Source organism: Oncorhynchus clarkii, chromosome 13, assembly GCF_045791955.1.
Source record: "Oncorhynchus clarkii lewisi isolate Uvic-CL-2024 chromosome 13, UVic_Ocla_1.0, whole genome shotgun sequence".
NCBI lineage: Eukaryota > Metazoa > Chordata > Actinopteri > Salmoniformes > Salmonidae > Oncorhynchus > Oncorhynchus clarkii.
Genome location: NC_092159.1, coordinates 43579351 through 43598680, shown reverse-complemented (window position 1 = coordinate 43598680; position 19330 = coordinate 43579351). Strand labels below are relative to the sequence as shown.

General features: G+C 42.2%; 2 protein-coding genes across 9 annotated transcripts; both read right to left on the bottom strand.

The window, feature by feature from the left end:
* Positions 1–1345: 1345 nt before the first annotated feature.
* Positions 1346–5204, bottom strand: LOC139423564 (von Willebrand factor C domain-containing protein 2-like). Its single transcript, XM_071175156.1, has 3 exons — positions 4824–5204; positions 4220–4349; positions 1346–1863 (listed from the first exon to the last, which is right to left on the bottom strand). The coding sequence occupies exons 1-3, from the start codon at positions 5202–5204 to the stop codon at positions 1622–1624; spliced, it is 753 nt and encodes a 250-aa protein (XP_071031257.1). The 3' UTR covers positions 1346–1621.
* A 270-nt stretch (positions 5205–5474) lies between these two features.
* On the bottom strand, positions 5475–14040 carry LOC139364813 (SWI/SNF-related matrix-associated actin-dependent regulator of chromatin subfamily E member 1-like). Of its 8 annotated transcripts, none has more exons than XM_071101936.1 (12): positions 13966–14039; positions 13251–13393; positions 12057–12108; positions 9952–9995; positions 9403–9501; positions 8404–8484; positions 7899–8030; positions 7623–7794; positions 7350–7522; positions 7167–7268; positions 6654–6918; positions 5475–6450 (listed from the first exon to the last, which is right to left on the bottom strand). In XM_071101936.1, the coding sequence occupies exons 3-12, from the start codon at positions 12061–12063 to the stop codon at positions 6230–6232; spliced, it is 1296 nt and encodes a 431-aa protein (XP_070958037.1). In that variant the 5' UTR covers positions 12064–12108; positions 13251–13393; positions 13966–14039; the 3' UTR covers positions 5475–6229. The 8 variants fall into 8 exon arrangements, with proteins under 8 accessions (XP_070958037.1, XP_070958032.1, XP_070958030.1 ...); XM_071101931.1 differs by having other exon boundaries at positions 8392–8484; positions 13966–14028; XM_071101929.1 differs by having other exon boundaries at positions 8392–8484; positions 9397–9501; positions 13966–14013.
* Positions 14041–19330: the final 5290 nt, after the last annotated feature.

The window sequence follows — 19330 nt, the reverse complement described above, 5'->3', positions numbered from 1 at the left end:
CTGTTTGCAAGATCCCAAGGCAGTGTCAAACTACACAGTATCTACTGTATACATCGGTTTAGTCTCACTGGGTGTAAGAACAGGAGCACATTCAAAAAATATTGACACTGATTCTTTTTTTAACCTTTTATTTAACCTAGGCAAGTCAGTTAAGAACAAATTCGTATTTTACAATGACTGCCTACCCTCCCCTAGCGACACTGGGCAAATTGTGCGCTGCGCTATGGGACTCCTGATCACGGCTGGTTGTGATACAGCCTGTGATTGAACCATGGTCTGTAATTGTGCATCTAGTGCTGAGATGCAGTCTCCTAGGCCGCTGTGCAATTCGGGAGCCCATAAAATTGTCAGAATGGCCCAGTGAATTGTCGTCCAAGTCAGGATATGTTTGATAACTTGTTAATGGATGACTAAATTATGGATAGCGGGGGTAAATTTATGGAGAATTTATCTTCAAGGCTGAAAATACAAATCCATATTGCAGGAGGTTGCTCGTCGAAGAGCCTAAATTAAGTTTGCATTGAGGGATATGAAGGCCCGCACAAACAAATTGTATTTAATAACGAGATGGGTACATGTAGTACCAGAAAATAATATATATTTACAAAATTACCAAGTGGGTAACCTAGAAGGCAAGTGACATTTTCATGTAAGGGCCCTGAGATCAGATAGAATCCTTGTCCAGGGAAAGTGTAGGGTGGGGTAGGCAACCCTGGTCCTGTAGTGCCGCAACCACTTCATGTTTCTGATTTAATTAACCTGGAAGACCAGGTGTGTTGAGTTCAGGCAATCACTGAACTGATCAATTGGTCATGTGGTGCCTAGTTGGAACAAAACCCTGCAGTACTTGTGGCACTCCAGGAACAGGGTTGCATACCCCTGGTGTAGGAGCTTGCCTGCATGTAAACAAGTATAAGGATGGGACATTGTCATTCATTCAACTGGGTCCGTATCAAGCGTCTCTACGTAGGAGGGTTGATCTGGGGTCAGGGCCCATTATCCATGTAATCTTATTCATTGTAATCTATTGAAGGCAAAACGGATCCTAAATTGTCACTTGAATCTGAGACGCTTGATACGTCCATCAAAGGTACACTTCATAAAACTACAAGTCAATTTATATACAGAAAAAGGAACATTTCCATTTCAGTGTTAGAACCATTCTGAGATGGATATCAATGTTATTAAAGAAACAACAGTAGTCAAAGAAATATACAGAGCAACGTTAATGTGCACTAGTGTAAACCTGAGATTAATAAAAGGGTGAATGTTGCCACCATCTCTTAAGTGTCCACTTATACCAGCCCTTTAATGACAAAACCAGGCTACTGCAAGTGAAGGAAAATGGAGACAAATTAATTTCACGGAACTATATGTTATAGTTGTGTATTGTCTTTAATGTGCACCATAAATTGTTCCTGTGTGCAAAGTTTTATATAATGTTGCACAAACACTACTAGCTAGTAATGTTATTGTGGTTGTATAATGTGGTGTAGTAGGTCATCCCTGGCCCTAAGCCCTATGCAGACTGCACTCAGCAGGGCACGGAAAACAACCTGCCCCATCATCTCCCTGTTTCCCCTTGGCGCACTATTACCCTCACACCCACCCTCCTGCCTGCTCACGGGATCCAGTCCAGCCTGGGGCGGAAGTCCCTGTCCATCTGCTTGGTCTCGTCTTCCTCGGGGGGCTCAGAGGGGCTGGGGTTGAGATCGGGGTCCGGCAGCGGGCGCTGCTCACAGGTGGCATGGGGGTGCATCTGCCAGGTGCTGTCCCGGTAGGTGCAGTAACACACAGTCTGCTTGTCTATCTCTACTCGCTCCCCTGCCGAGATCACTCTGTTGCCCACAAAACAATTGGGCCCTGTAGGCAGGATGCAGAAAAATTATGTAAAATAAATAGATGTTATATCAGATGTCACCATAAATGTGAATTGCATATGTTTTTGACAGTTAATTGTATACGTAATGTGCTCTTTTGATCAGCATTGCAATGAGAAACTTCTGTGGTCATAATAAAATCATCCTACTGTCATATGCAGCGCCAATATGCTATACTTTGTAGAGTTACTTACACATCCATAAAGGCAGACATACAGTTGTGGCCAAATAAATTGGCTTTCTTGCACTTTTCTTAAATAATTCCCTACACAAGAAACGCCTATTGAACTTCGCAAAAACACACCTAAACAAGCCTAAATTCTGGGAAAAATGTTCTGTGGACCAATACAATACAAATCAGCACTATCTTTACTGATAACCAAATTAAGCATTCAAAGAAAGACCCTTCCTACAATCAAACATGGGGGAGTTTCAATAATGCCGTGGGATTGCTTTGCTGCCTCTGGTACTGGGGGCCTTGAACATGTGCAAGGCATCCTGAAATCAGCAGATTATCAGTCCAACGTTACAACCCTGTGTACAAGAACTGGGTCTCTGTCGAAGGTTGTAGGTCTTCCAGCAGGATAACAAACCCAAACACGCATCAAAAAGCACCCAGGAATCATTCAAGAATAAACACTAGGCTGTTCTGGAGTGGCCAGCGTTGAGTTCAGATCTGATTCCATCTAAAACATATGGTGAGATCTGAAAACAGCAGTTGGTGGAAGGCACCCCTCAAACATCACAGAAATGGAGCAGTTTGCAGCTGAAGAGTGGGCCAAACATCCAGTAGAAAAGAGCTAATTGAAGGCTTCAAGAAGCATTTGTCAGCAGTTACTGTCTCTTGGCCAAAGGCTGTGCAACCAAGTATTAGCTCTTGGTTGCTAATAATTGAGTCCATTTGTTTTTATTTTCTAAATTAAAAGTGTAAACTTAAGTTTCAAAAAATAAAATTGCAAACATATTTTTTTTTAATTCCAACTTATTATAGAAGACAAAGGGAATTATTTAAGAACATGCAACAATTTCACTGAGTTAAAGTTCATATAAGGAAATCAGTGAATTGAAATAAATTCATTGGGCGCTAATCTATGAATTTCACGACTGGGAATACAGATATGCATCTGTTGGTCACAGATACATAAAAAAAGGTGGGAGAGTGGATCACAAAACCGTTCAGTATCTGGTGTGACCACCATTTTCCTCATACAGCGTGACACATCTTCGCATAAAGTTGATCAGGCTATTGATTGTGGCCTGTGGAATGTTGTCCCACTCCTCTTCAAGGGGTATGCGAAGTAGCTGGATATTGTAGTGTTGTGCTATGTAATGTTATTTAGTGTTGTGGTGTGTATGGTTGTGGTTTCTTGTTGTGATGTGTGTTTTGTCCTATATTTTTATTTTATTTCAGCTCATGAAAAATGGAACCAACACTTACTTTACATGTGTTTATATTTTTGTTCAGTGTACATCTGCATTTCTTGCTCTTTGGGGTTTTAGACTGGGTTTCTGTATAACACTTTGTGACAACTGTTGATGTAAAAATGGCTTTATAAATAAATGTGATTGATTTACTGATTGAACTATATACGGCGCACACACAAGCTGTTCATTTACTGCCTGCTGTTGGATGAATGGCCCCATGCCCCACTATCCCACCAGGCTGGGGGCTAGTTACTATTCCTGTGTTGGACAGAGCACTATCGAGCAGTTTGATTTACATCCCTCTTTATCGAGTGTCTAAATTCAGTTATGTAATCTGTGCAATGCTGAATTCCATAGTTTAGTTCTAAGGATGCTAGGATCCCACATCAGTGACTAAATATTTCCAAAACTCCTTGGCTTGACTCTAACTAATAATTGAGCTTGTTATGAATATGATGCACATATCATGTTGAGCGCACAGTACAGATGGTACCAGTGCAGTGGAGCAGTGATTAAAGAAACATTGAAGATATCGATGACCTTAGACTCCAACTGGGGGCAGCAGCCAACTACTGCCATCGTAAACATTACATAAGAGCTGCAGCTGTCTTTATAATCAATATCACACACTGTGTCAAAGCTAATTATGAATGGTTGACATCAGATCAACGTTTATTGGTCGCATACACAGATGTTATAGCAGGTGCAGAAAAATGCTTCAGTTACATATGACCAGGCTTATGGATTCTGTATATTTGCGTTGTATGTTCTGGTCAAATTATACAGAACACATCTGTGTGTGTGTATGTCCACCCTATCATTATAACATGTAAACTAGTGTGGAAGAAATTGTGTGTTTGGGTAGAGACCATTAATTGTGTTGGAAAGTTGTGTGTTTGTAGAAGTGAACTCACCAGTGTAGCAGACAGGACAGCAGTGGTTGGGCTCATATGTAGGGTTGACACAGTGTGGTGCAGGACAGTCAGAGATGGAACAGGACACCTCCCTGTTGGACTCGCAACGACATCTCTCACAGCGTGACAACTGAAACAGCAGGTTAGACACACCTTTAGACATATTTTCTACCACACTCACTTTCATTCTCTCTAAAGTTAAACTATGTGTTCTCCTGTCATTTGGAAGGAAGCATAATACTTGAGAAACCTATGAAGCATGCATCAATGTAATACCTGAATAATGTTTTCAATTAAAAAGAGATCATATGAAATGTCACCTCATGCCATCTCAACTGCTGACCCCCACATGACCCCTTGTTGATGGAGAGTACTGTTATTACACTTGACAATAGGCCTACATCTCTCATGCAATAGAGGATAAATAACCAATGTCCCCATCTTCACCATGAGACTAGACACAAAAAAACACTGATTTGACATTGAGTATAATACAGTATAATAAACATATTCCAAGATCCAACCTTAACCTTGGATAATGTACAGTCACTTAAAGTTGATGGAACATATTTTTAGTCATGTTTCATTAAAAAATTAATCTCACCCTGAATTCTTCGAATATCCTGTACATTTTGCCACCATATACACACACTTTGCTAACTGCCTCACACACTGGACAGCAGGACTTGTATTTAATCCGGGTACATCGAGGATGAATGCGAGGACACTTGGGTCGTATGCACACGGGTCCGTCTTCAGTGCAGGTGCACGGACAAGCAGATGGACTGGGATAGTACACTTCCCCGATGCTATACACAAATCCGTGGTCGTCTAAGCACCACTTGCCCCGGTAATCCCCAAACTCGTACTCCGAGTCAGTATTGGTTGAGTATTCCGTCAATGTTTTGGGGATCGGGTAGAGGAGCGCGACGTAGAGGCAAAGCGCGCGGCTGTTCATCATTCCTGATATCGACACTGTGACCATCTGGTGTTCTCTCGTTCTCTTTTAGAGGTGTGACGACGCATGGATGGCAGACAAGGCAAGAAAAGTGGGCATGCAACCACATTCCCCAATGGCCAACGAGATTTTACTTACAGTAGTAGTCCAAGTCTGACTTTTTACTTTTTTTTTTTGAATATATTGTCGAGTCATCAAAATTACAATGCTGAGCTATTATTTCTGAATAGGCAGTCTAAGCAATCAGTAGGCCTACATCTAGAGAAAGCCAATAAAACATTTGAAATAAGCCATTGGTCCGAAAGACAGAAATTACTTTTATTTGGGCAAGAGGCTTGACAGTACAAAAAAAGATGCAAATCGCAGAGGCATACTAAAATCATTCAAATTCAAGTAAAAACAGTCATTTGAAAGCGTGAGGTTTTATCTGAGGTTCATCATGACCATTTCTCTAGTGGTGATACACAGCAACAGGGTTTGACAGCCGTGCAGTTGCAAACAGCTCATGTAAAACAGTTCACAATCATCCATTTGCTGTGATATAATAGGTGATATTCAAGGACTGGCCATTTCATATGAATGATGTATTTAATCCATCACTAACAGTCCACACCATATTGATTACTAACTAAAAGTTAGATAAAAATAGGCAACAGAAATAGCATGTAAAAACCGTTGTCAATTGGGTGTGGAATAAATTAGGCCAAGGCCCTTCCCTGTTCTATCAACGCCAATAGCAAATAGCTAAAGAGGAACTGTTGGCTTGTGGTATGAATCCAGAGGTCCATTGCAAGATCAATAGAAATGTCGAACACACAAACCGAGTGTGGGGATGGTGGAAGAACATCACAGGGTCATATTTAAATGGGCACAGGGTTGCACGACATCGCAAATAACATACAGAATGTACAAAACTATGGACATCTCTACCCATGAAATCACTTCTATACATTCCAATATTTTTGATATGCAGCACTGTGCCCACAAAACATGTCCCTAGTCTATAGGTTAGAGAGTGTGCTCAGAGAGAGGCGTGCCTTTCTACAGAGATGCTATTGGGAGGGCTGGCTGGCTGGGCGTTCCTCTGGGGTAGGCTCAGCTGAAGCAGGGGGGTCTGCAGGGGGTCCGGTGCTGCTTTCAGATGGGGCGGTGCTGTCACTAGTGCCCTCGTCCGTGACGCTCTCCACCGGCGGACCCTGCTGCTTCTCTGCAGCAGGTGTGCCCTCCTCAGCCTCAGGATGGGTCTCAGATGTCTCTGATGTAGGAGTCTCTTCTGAAGGAAAGGAGGAAAGTGTGTAGGTCAGGTGACAGTGTAGATTGTAATGATCATTGATCACAATGCTCAGTCTGAATGCCACAATGGTTAACATGTTACTGCAATAAAAGCACTACTTGTATCAGGCTTTTTCTTACTCCAAACAGCAAGTTACTGAAATAACAGAGAAAATGCTTTAGTGCGATGTTGGTATGACTGACCTGTCTCCATAGGGGTTGGCTTGTCCTGGTCCTCCTTGGTCTCTGTGGTTGGTGGGGTGGTGTTGTTCTGTTCAGTGATGGGCAGGGTAGACGAAGCGGAGGCCGCTGCCGCCTGCTGCTGCTCTTGCTGTTCCTGGGCAGTCTTCTCTGCCTGCTCCGCCACTTCCTTCTCCCTCTCCTCCGCCCGCCGCCTAGCAGCCTCCTCTGCCGCAGCAATCTCTGCTGCAAGCTTCTCCATGTCTACCTCCACCTTCTGACCGCATAGCTGCACACAGACAAACACAGCAGCTTTGAGCAGTTACGACAAATCAGACTTTCGTACAACACACCAGGGCTACAAAGACAAACTTGAACAGCTACTGAGTGGCACAGAATACAAACCTATCATCACAGCACGGCTGCTGATAAAAGTAAACAAACTACACTGGTACAAAAACAAGACACAGGCTATCAGCTGTTGCACTTTGTATGAGGTGATTCTCACTTTGGACACTGTTGGGTGGGGGCACATACCCGTTTGAGCTCACTATTGAAGGAGTCTGTAGTCTCCAGGAACCTCCTCTTCTTGTCCTGGTGCCGATCCTCTATTTGCAGCAGCTCTGCTTCCAGCTTCCTCTGTGGAAAGGAAACAACAGTGTCAAACCAGACTATTGTGTGATTACAGGCCAGTGTGTGTTTTCCACTAGCTTTGCTTACCTGGTGCACCATGAGGGACTGGACCTGGCGCTTGAGGACTTGCATGCGTGCAGTGGTGACGACAGAGCGCACATCTGGCACCACTATCTCACTGAGGATGTCACTGATGAGCCGGTGGTTCCTCTGGAAGCGAGCGGTGGCCGTGTGCTTCATGGAGAACCCATCATCATAGTCTACGGAAAGGACACACAAAAACAGTGGCTTTCAATACACACTATGGATAAACAAAAAAAGGTACAGGAGAGACAGAATTTCTAGTCCCCGGGCCATTACCATCTGGGTCTTCAGCAGGCTGGATGCTCATGTAAGGTTCTCCCTTCTCAACACGGGTCTGCCGCTGTCTGCTCTCCTCCTCCAGAGCTGCCTCTGCACGGTTCTTGGCGTTGATGTAGGCCAGGTAAGCCGGTGAGTTGTGGTAGGCCTTCAGGGAGTCGTTGTACTCAATCTATAGAGGCAGTAATTATAAAATCTCAGTGAAAGGACTGGACTTATTTACCCAAGGCAAAATAGCTAGGGCATTGGAAAACTGCAGCTCCCAACTGCCCTCACCTTTTCCGCTTCATATTCGTTCAAGTAGTCCTGCTTCTCCTCTTCAGTGAGGTCCCTCCACATGCCACCAATAATCTTTCCAATCTCCCATAACTTCAGATCCGGATTGGAGGCTTTGACTTGGTCCCAGACCTGGCAAAAATGAGGCACCGTGGTCAAAACAGAGCAGCAACTAAGCTGGAAAATGTATAAAAATAAACAAGAGGAAGAAAGAGGGAGAGAAAGATTTGATTTGGAGGAGACAAAGGGAAAGCAAGCACAACAGGTCACACAGAAACAAGGACAGACAGAATAAACAATGAAGACAGGTGTTGAAGAGGAGTGGATCCGGATGGTGGGGTAACTCAGCTGTCTCCGACCTCCAATCCAAAGGGGGTAAGATGTGAGGAACATACCACCAGGGGTCATCAACAGTGGGGTCCCCGGCCATCCAGATGGTTGGCTGGGTGACCCCCTGTACAAGCAGTAAAAGTAGACACCGTGGGTGTCTTACCTTCCTGCTTACCTTCCGGCTGTACCGCATGTAGGGCATCAGCGGCTTGTCTGGCGGTTTGGGCGGCTTGGGAACAGTGATTCCTGAGGAATTCTGGGAAAGAGAGCAGAAGAAAATAAAATATCAACAGGTCAAACCAATGGACATAGTTATTACAGAAAACATTTATTTAACACTTATGTACTACTATGAAAAAGGGGCAGGGCCACAACTGAAAATGACAATCTGCATTAAGTGAAGCTCTTAAAGAGACTCATTCCAAAATGTTGCACCTTATTTTTGGGATAGTGTTTCATGCATAGCTGGTATGTAGGACAAATTTTTGCCCTCAGTGTTTAGGGCTATAATTCAAATGAATACTGCTATCAGTTTTGGCTGCTTTGTGATTAAAACACCAACTAGTATGAACCTCTGACATGCCAAGTCATGAGCCTTGGATGGACGGGGCAACATGCTGCTGCTCCCTAGCAGGCTGTACAAGCAGGGGAGGGGCATGTCAGAGGGGCAACATGCTGCTGCTCCCTAGCAGGCTGTACAAGCAGGGGAGGGGCATGTCAGAGGGGCAACATGCTGCTGCTCCCTAGCAGGCTGTACAAGCAGCGGAGGGGCATGGCAGAGGGGCAACTGCTCTAACATGAAATGCTTTTGCATCAAGGAGTGGGACAAGATGAGGGGAGCTGGTGACACTTCTAACAAATAATCACATGTGGTTGGTGGGTCATCAAATCAGTTGGAGTAAGATGATGTGTGATTTACAGAAGATTATAGGAGGACTTTGGAGCAATTACTGACCTCACTTGACCACGACCAGCAGCGTTTTTTGTTGTACCATTTATCCCCCCAAAAAAGTATCCTTCTCTACATGTTGAATATTTTATTTTTTTCTTCACCCTTCTATTCTTGTACCAAACACTCATTTCCCCCTTCTCCAAATTATCATTTTCTCACTCAGGGAATAGCCAGCCTTACTCCTTGGGCTCTAGCCCCGGATGGCATTGGTCCTACCATTACCCTGTTGTTGCTGCCGGTATTCCCTCCCAGCCTGTAGTTGTTGTAGGCCAGATGGCTGTATGGGTTGTACCCCACAAACCCAGGGGTGTTGGGCACTTGCTGATGGAGACAAATGAGACAAAACACGAATGAGAAATGACACAAACAGGGGGGAGGGACAAAAAAATATATGAAAAGGAGAGTTTTGGGGCTAATGATTTGCATAGCATAGTCATGCGAAAGCAGCCATCTTGAAAAAACAAAAAGCAGTGCATAGTCATTGGCTTGTTTCTAGCAAAGAGGGAGGTAAACAGCTGGTAACTGGCCAGTTCTACTTCCATCCATTGATGTTCAAAATGTATAGCAGCATGATTTAGATGAAGGGAAAATGTTTGTCTGCGAGTCACAATCTTGCAAATGTATTGACAGAACATCCCGAGCTAATATGTCTGTGCGGTCCTGCAGCCCAACAGCACATTACTGAGCTCCTGTTGATTGTATAGAAGACCCACCCCCCTGGCATTGGGAGGAAAATGGGAGGACTGGTGTTGGATGGTGTGTGATACTTACAGTTGTGGGGGCTGGGGTGGGGGGAGGTGCATATGATGGCCTTTCTGTGTAAAATAAATGTGAATGACAAAGTTCAGACATACAAAACAAAGAGTAAATTGCACTCCCTGTATCAATTAAGCTCTATAATGCAGTTAGTGTTTAACCTGTATCTAAACCTACATGTCAGTTATATTGGTCCCATGTGCTCATTAATAACAGGTTTTACAATACAGGTCACAGATTTCTTTAAACTGGTGAAAATTCTCAACCCATGTCGCTTTTTAGTCTATTTGTATGTTTGAGGTGAATCCGTGCAGTATTTTCATTTGGACCCCTTTCATTTTTTGGGGTTGTCATTTAGCAGACATTTTTATCTAGAGCATTAGGGTTAAGTGCCTTGCTTAAGGGCACATTGACATATGTTTCACCTAGTCAGCGCAGGCATTTTAACCAGAGACTTTAATGGCCCAACACCCTTGACCGCTAGGCTACCTGCCACTCCAATTCAAAACCAATTGAGATACAGTTGAAGTCAGAAGTATACATAAACTAGTTTTAATGACTCCAACCTAAGTGTTTCAACCACTCCACACATTTCTTATTAGCAAACTGTAGTTTTGGCAAGTCAGTTAGGACATCTACTTTGTGCATGACAAGAGATTTGTCCAACAATTGTTTACAGACAGATTATTTCACTTATAACGCACTGTATCACAATTCCAGTGGGTCAGAAGTTTACATACTCTAAGTTGACTGTGCCTTCAAACAGCTTGGAAAATTCCAGAAAATGATGTAATGGCTTTAGAAGCTTCTGATAGGCTAATTGACACAATTTGAGTCAAACTCAGTGCCTCTTTGCTTGACAAGGGAAAATCAAAAGAAATCAGCCAAGACCCCAGAAAAAAAATTGTAGACCTCCACAAGTCTGCTCCCAAGGATGAACCAATTTCCAAACGCCTGAAGGTACCACGTTCATGTGTACAAACAATAGTACGCAAGTATAAACACCATGGGACCACGCAGCCGTCATACCGCTTAGGAAGGAGACGCGTTTGGTCTCCTAGAGATGAACGTACTTTGTTGAGAAAAGTGCAAATCAATCCCTGAACAACAGCAAAGGACCTTATGAAGATGGAGGAAACAGGTACAAAAGTATCTATATCCAAAGTAAAACAAGTCCTATATCGACATAACCTGAAAGGCCGCTCAGCAAGGAAGAAGCCACTGCTCCAAAACCGGCATAAAGAAGCCAGACTACGGTTTGCAACTGCACATAGGGACAAAGATCGTACTTTTTGGAGAAATGTCCTCTGGTTTGACAAAACAAAAAAATAACTGTTTGGCCATAATGATCATCGTTATGTTTGGAGGAAAAGGGGGAGGCTTAAAAGCCAAATAACACCATCACAACCGTGAAGCACGGGGGTGGCAGCATTATGTTGTGGGGGTGCTTTGCTGCAGGAGGAACTGGTGCACTTCACAAAATAGATGGCATCATGAGGGAGGAAAATTATGTGGATATATTGAAGCAACATCTAAAAGACATCAGTCAGGCAGTTAAAGCTTGGCCGCAAATGGGTCTTCCAAATGGACAATGACCCCAAGAATACGTCCAACGTTGTGGCAAAATGGCTTAAGGACAAAGGCAAGGTATTGGAGTGGCCATCACAAAGCCCTGACCTCAATCCCATAGACAATTTGTAGACAGAACTGAAAAAGTGTGTGTGAGCAAGGAGGCCTACAAACCTGACTCAGTTACACCAGCTCTGTCAGGAGGAATGGGCCAAAATTTACCCAACTTATTGTGGGAAGCTTGTGGAAGGCTTCCCAAAACCTTTGACCCAAGTTAAACAATTTAAAGGCAATGCTACCAAATACTAATTGAGTGTATGTAAACTTCTGGCCCACTAGGAATGTGATGAAAGAAATAAAAGCTGAAATAATCATTCTCTCTTCTATTATTCTGACATTTCACATTCTTAAAATAAAGTGGTGATCCTAACTGACCTAAAACTGGGAATTTCTACTAGGATTAAATGTCATAAATTGTGAAAAACCGAGTTTAAATGTATTTGGCTACGGTGTATGTAAACTTCCGACTTCAACTGTAAATATCTACTTACTTGACATCTTGGCTGAGGGATTGTGGATTTCAAGCTATTCTCCTCATTGGTGCTGTAATAAAAACATTGAGCTTGTTATAGGAAAATAATAATAACAATGCCAAAAATGGCTAGTGCTGCCCAGTGCAAGAGATTGAAAGATTATGGCATCTGGGAAACAAGACAGTAGGATTCACACTGTTGTTGGCTCATTAATTCAATGTAACCAGTAGGTTGCATACAAAACATGGTGTAATTTCCTTAAAATACGAAATTAAAGCACTTTCTATACTGGCAGACTAGCTCTCGTCCACGCATGCAGCTCGGCAGATCCGAAGCAAACTCGTGGATCTGACCTAGTGTAGCGGTACAGAAAATGCAAAAAAAAAAACAACACTTTATTTCGTAATGGCACCCTACGCATACATGAACGTTCTCCAGAACCCTAGCAACATCTTTACTTTCATAAATTAAGAAAGTAACGTTATAGTTTAGCTAGTCATAAACGCAGAGCCTCATACTGAGCCAAGTAAATTAATTGTCATCGCCGCGATGTGACCAGAGCAAACTAGCAACTGGAGGGAGGCGGTAGACCCCACGTTGGTTGAAACCGGACTATCAAACTTATTTTGTTTATGTCAATTTCGTCAGGCGTTTAACACCTTGATTTATTTATCAAATGTAATTAGTAAATGACTTGACACAGATGCATATACAAGATACCAGTGTGTGAGAATCTACCCGACAATGCCAATGTGATGACGCAATGGTTGGAAAATGTCGAGAAGTGGCTAGTAAGAGAGCTAGCCGCATAGTGAGATAGCTACAGTAACTATAGTTAAATCATTCTAGGTTGAAACTAGCTACGTCAAGGACGTGATATCAAAACAACATACGCTAACGTTAATTAAACATCCAAACTAGCAAAGTTACAGAATGTAGCTAGCTAGCTAATCTAGTATACAGAGTTAACGATAATAGCTAACATTTACTGTTATAGCTAGCTCTTAATCCCCTTTCCATATGTAAGGTTTTCAGCGGTTACATTCTCCCACATTTGGCTCCATGTGAACTACAATTCCGACGCTGTGTTTGAACTTTTAGATAAAGTCAATAGCCACTCCTTCAAAACCGATTTTCTAAACATATGCTGATATGCCCCTTATCTTTCATATCAGTGAGAAATACACTTTCAAATACAAAATAAACACTTACAGTATTGCACAGAAGTTGTTTCTCCAGTTGAAGAACTACACTTCCTCCCACTGTTGCGTACAGCCAGATGTTCGAAGCAAGCTAGATAGCTCATTAGCACAGGTGGCCGCCTATGATTTCTGCCTGGCTTCCGTAAACAAGAGCTGGAGATGTATATATACAGTGTTATTTATGCATGTATATATAATGACATTTGTAATGTCTTTATTGTTTTGAAACTTCTGTATGTGTAATGTTTACTGTTAATTTGTATTGTCTATTTCACTTGTGTATATTATCTACCACACTTGCTTTGGCAATGTTAACACATGTTTCCCATGCCAATAAAGCCCATTGAATTGATATGGCCTTGTGGGAACACCAACCCTATAAAATAAAGGTGTGGTAATTTCACCTTTAGTTCCTTAAATTATTTATCGCGGATATGAAAGATACGTTCCATAAGTTTCCAAAAACGTACCGCACGCGATGCGTGTTAATGTTTAGAGCAGGCGTTGGGGCTCTTAACCTCCCCTGATCAGGAGATATCGTTCATGGGCGCTAAAGCAGTTAGCTAGCTAACGTTAGCTAAGCCTTGCTTGCAAGTAAATGCAGATTTTATTTAGTTTGAATAGAAATACAATTCGATTCAGTTGTGAAATGATCTCCATCTGACCTTTTCAAAAAAGTTAAATGCAAAACTATCGAAAGAATATACACTTGAAAATGAACTCACCCCGACCTCCTTTCTTTGTTCCTTCAAAAGCGCGTCTGTTATTTGTTTCGCTGGTAAATAACTACGGATCGAAACACGATTTCATGAAAAACGCCGTCTACTGTTTCGGAGAGGAACCGCTTATTTGCACCCAGTTAGTTAATATGCTTTGCCTTTGCTTACCGCTAGGTGGCTGCAGAACACCGCAACTGATTTTATGCAGACTGCTTTTAGTTATTGCATGGCTGCACCCCCTTGGTCATGACTTGAGCAAAGATTAAATAAAACTGATCTTGGGTCAGCTCTCCATCCCGTACAGTTATTGTTAAAGTTCAAGCACAGACAGACCTGATCCTGATTGTCCTCTCCTCCTCAAGATGTTTCATACAAATGTTTCACCTCTTGTCTTTCTTACACTTCTGTGCACACAGAACACAGAACAAATAAAAAGGGTATGTTTGAGATTCAAGCTCCATTTTAGTTATTTAGCCTTTATAAGCCCTGTAACTTAGTAAAGTAGTTTCAGTTCACTTGTATAACACCACCACTTCTTGACCAAATTGAGGGTGAGATGTGTGGTTGTACGTCCCCAGAGCTTCCATGTTGCTGTGAGTGACCTGGATATGTATTAGTCTTCTCCGTTTTATTCAAAGGATTGCTGCTAGAGTGCATCCCCAGAAAGAAGCAGACAGGACTGTGAGGTAAGCCCTAATAATGAAGGGGAGCTTTTCTCCTGAAGACCAGACATCTAGGCTAAACCTCTTGTATGTTACCCAACACCAAGGCGCAAAATGTCCCCATGAGTGTTTACTTAGGTCTTTTTACATTCTTACTGTCCTGTGAGCTTAATGAAGATGTAATATGTATGAGTGCCATATTATGTTTCTGCTCAAGGTTTGAATGATGCCACTTGTGTGCGTGATGAGTCTGTGGAAGAGGGTGAACTGGGATTTGTTCCACTTGACAACAGAGACAGATAGATGTTGTCAGATGTAGAAAAATGTATTCCCAATATGGAGTGTCCTTTCCCAGGGGTGTTTAACCTCCTTTCCCACTCCCACTTCTCCATTCTGGCTAGACTGCATTGAGAGAATGTGCTGTTCTTACTCTGTCTGTCCAAATGGAAACGTCCCCCAAGTAACATCGCAGAATGCAACACTTTTTTCACTGATTCTGTGCTTATTTTTCAAGCCAGCAGCTGCATCATTTATTTTCAGTCAATCATGAAACCACCAATATCCTTCAGGATTGTCAAGTCATTGAAACATAGCTTCATGATGAGGACCATAGTATAATTCTACTAAAATGTAGGCCTACTTGCAGTGCATAGAACTAATATGGTCCAAAGATAGCGACAAGATATGACTTGAACATAAATATGAATGATGAATATCTCTGTTGTCTGAGGAATGCCATAGTAACCGTGAACACCAATCACCTGCACACAGACATGCATATTGAAGAATAATGAATATTAATTTCCGGGGGCACAGATGGTGTAGTAAAATAGGTTGCTAGGTAACGCTAGCTGACCAAGGCTGGGGCTCCTGCAGAGAATACATCTGATGAATGCATATAAGATTTCTCTTTGAGAACATATACACTGAACAAAAATATAAACGCAACACTCAACAATTTCAAATATTTTACTGAGTTACAGTTCATTTAAGGAAATCAGTCAATTAAAATACATTTATTAGGCCCTAATCTATGGATTTCACATGACTGGGAATACAGATATACTTGTTAATCAAAGATACCTTAAAAAAAAGTAGGTGTGACCACCACTTGCCTCGGCTCCCAAGTGGCACAGTGGTCTAAGGCACTGCATCTCAGTGCTATAGGTGTCACAACAGACCCTGGTTCGATTCCAGGCTGTATCACAACCAGCCGTGATTGGGAGGTCCATAGGGCGGTGCACAGTTGGCCCAGCGTCATGTGGGTTTGGCTGGGGTAGGCCGTAATTGTAAATAAGAATTTGTTCTTAAGTGACTTGCCTGGTTAAATAAATACAAAATAAATGCAGTGCAACACATCTCCTTCACATCCAGTTGATCAGGCTGTTGATTGTGGTCTGTGGAATGTTGTCCTACTCCTCTTCAATGGCTGTGCGAAGTTGCTAGATATTGGCGGGAACTGGAACACGCTGTCGTACACATTGATCCCAAACATGCTCAATGGGTGACATGTCAGGTGAGTATGCAGGCCATGGAAGAACTGCCACATTTCCAGCTTCCAGGAATTGTGTAGAGATCCTTGCGACATGGTGCTGTGCGTTATCATGCTGAAACATGAGGTGAAGGCGGCGAACAATGGGCCTCAGGATCTCGTCATGATATCTCTGCATTCAAATTGCCATTGTTCATTGTCCGTAGTTTATGCCTAATGGGATATAATCCCACCGCCACCATGGAGAACCCTGTTCACAATGTTGACATCAACGCTCGCCCACACGACACCATACGGTGTCTGCCGTCTACCCGGTAGAGTTGAAACCAGTATTCATCCGTGAAGAGCACACTTCTCTAGCGTGCCAGTGGCCATCGAAGGTGAGCATTTGCCCTCTGAAGTCAGTTACGACGCTGAACTGCAGTCAGGTGAAGACCCTGGTGAGTACGAGCATGCAGATGAGCTTCCTTGAGACCGTTTTGGACAGTTTGTGCAGAACTTCTTCTGTTGTGCAAACCCATAGTTTCATGGGGTTGTCCGGGTGGCTGGTCTCAGACGATCCCACATGTGAAGAAGCCAGATGTGGAGGTCCTGGGCTGACGTGGTTGCACGTGGTCTGCGGTTGTTAGGCTGGTTGGACGTACTGCCAAATTCTCTAAAACAACGTTGGAGGAGGCTTATGGCAGAGAAATTAACATTAAATTCTCCTGCAACAGCTCTGGTGGACATTCCTGCATTCACCATGCTAATTGCACGCTCCCTCAAAACGTGAGGCATCTATTGCATTGTGTTGTGTGACAAAATTGCACATTTTAGATTGGCCTTTTAATGTCCCCAGCACAAGGTGCATCTGTGCAATGATCATACAGTTTAATCAGCTTCTTGATATGCCACACCTGTCAGGTGGATAGATTATATTGGCAAAGGAGAAAAGCTCACTAACAGGGCTGTAAACACATTTGTGCATAAAATTAGAGAAAAAAGCTATTTGCACATTTAGAACATTTCTGGGATCTTTTATTTCAGCTCATGAAACATGGGACCAACACTTTACATATTGTTTTCATATTTGTGTTCAGTATATATATATATATATATATATATATATATATATATATATATATATATATATATATATATATATATAGGCATAGTGGTATTATCATACAGAAACAGTATATGTATGATATTGTGTTTAGACAGACTTCAGCCACCCAAACCATGGACGCTCTCTCTGCTACCGTCCAGCAAGCGGTACCAGAGAATCGGGTCTTGGACCAACAGGCTCAGAGACAGCTTCTACAGTGACTTCGGGAAGTATTCAGACCCCTTGACTTTTTCCACATTTTGTTACATTACGGCCTTATTCTGAAATGGATTCAATATTTTTTTCTCAGCAATCTACACACAATACCATATAATGACAAAGCGAAAACAGGTTTTTAGACATTTTTGCTAATTTATTACAAATAAAAAACAGAAATACCTTATTTACGTAAGTATTCAGCCCCTTTGCTATGATACTCAAAATTGAGCTCAGGGGCATCCTGTTTACATTGATCATCCTTGAGATGTTTCTACAACTTGATTGTTGTCCAGCTGTGGTAAATTCAATTGACTGGACATGATTTGGAAAGGCACACACCTGTCTGTCTATATAATGTCCCACAGTTGACAGTGCATGGCAGAGCAAAAACAAAGCCATGAGGTCAAAGGAATTGTCCTCGGAGCTCCGAGAGGGGGTTGTAAGGCTGTAACGTAACAAAACGTGGAAAAAGTCAAAGGGTCTGAATACTTTCCGAAGACACTGTATCCCCAATAATAAGACAGTTGAATAGCTATCCAATGGTTACCCGGACTATCTGCACTACACTATTTTGCACTCTCACAGGACTTGATCCACACACTCACACTGGCACTCTCACAAACACAAACAAACACACGCAGATAACGCACGCATACTGACGCCACACAAACACACACTTTCACACATGTACACATACACTCAGAAAAAAAGGTGCTAAGTAGAAACATAGAGTTCTTCAGTTTGTCCCCATGGAGTTCTTCAAAGAAACCCGTGCAGGGTTCTACCTAGAACCCTCTATAAACAATTCCAACCTTATTAGCCTTTAAAATCAAATGATCTATGATAATACATTACATTTCACAAGGCCTTTCTTTGAGGGCCTAGTTATACCCTAACACAGGGGTGTTAGGAAACTCCTGGTTACAGGCCACATCAGGCCTGCAAGTCACATTACGCTGGCTTGCAATGTGATGTGTAATTCCTATTGGAATCCAGCTACTTAGTATATCCAACAAGTGGAATTGTTAAATCACCCACAACCTGCATTCAGAATGACTGTCAGGTTATGGAAGATTGAATACTGAGACTATCTCAATCATCTAAACTGGAACAGCCATCTCAGTTACGGGTGCAATGAATCCAATTACGAACAGATTGGATTATTTCAGAAAACTGTATGTTAGTTATCTTTGTGTAGCATGAAATGAATGAATCAATAAATGTACATGCAAAAACACAGATAATACAGTAAAACAAACCATTCGTAATCTCCCTGAAATAGAGCATACTGGGAAATATTATGTATGGTTTTATGTAGAGCCCTTCTTGTCTTCCAAAGAATCATCAAATAACCCTTTCTTCGAAAAACGGTTCTCAGGATGTTAAAGGTTCTAGGTAGAACCCTTTGCCTTACAAAATAACCCTTGTCTTCCAAATAGGGTTCTTTAGATCAGAACGGTTCTTGGTAGAACCCTATCCCTCCACAAATAACCCCTTTGTAACCCTTTTTTCTAAGAGTGTACACTCATCATATACGCTGCTGCTACTTAGTTTTTTTACTCTTATTATTATCTATCCTGATGCCTAGTGACTTTAACCCTGCCTACATGTACAGTGCATTCACAAATGATTCACACCCCCTGATATACACACAATACTCCATTATGTCAAAGTGGAATTATGATTTTATATATTTTTACAAATGAAGAAAAATGATGGCTAGCCTAAATTATGGCTAGCCTAAATAAGTTCAGGAGTACAAATGTGCTTAACAAGACACATAATAAGTCGCATGGACTCGGTGTGCTATAATAGTGTTTAACATGATTTTTTAAATGACTACCTCATCTCTGTAACCCACACATACAATTATCTGCGTCCCCCAGTCAAGCAGTGAATTTCAAGCACAGA

Bases quoted from the DNA above. Each gene is read 5' to 3' on its own strand.
- LOC139364813 (XM_071101929.1), bottom strand. The intron at 7,269-7,349 runs GTAAGCAAAGCT...TCCTTTCCACAG, and splicing joins AGTCCCTCATGGTGCACCAG to AGGAAGCTGGAAGCAGAGCT. The intron at 6,451-6,653 runs GTCAGTCATACC...CCTTTCCTTCAG, and splicing joins GCCAACCCCTATGGAGACAG to AAGAGACTCCTACATCAGAG.
- LOC139423564 (XM_071175156.1), bottom strand. From the start codon at position 5,204: ATGGTCACAGTGTCGATATCAGGAATGATGAACAGCCGCGCGCTTTGC. The intron at 4,350-4,823 runs GTGAGATTAATT...CTGCTGTTTCAG, and splicing joins GGATATTCGAAGAATTCAGG to TTGTCACGCTGTGAGAGATG. The intron at 1,864-4,219 runs GTGAGTTCACTT...TCCTGCCTACAG, and splicing joins CTGTCCTGTCTGCTACACTG to GGCCCAATTGTTTTGTGGGC.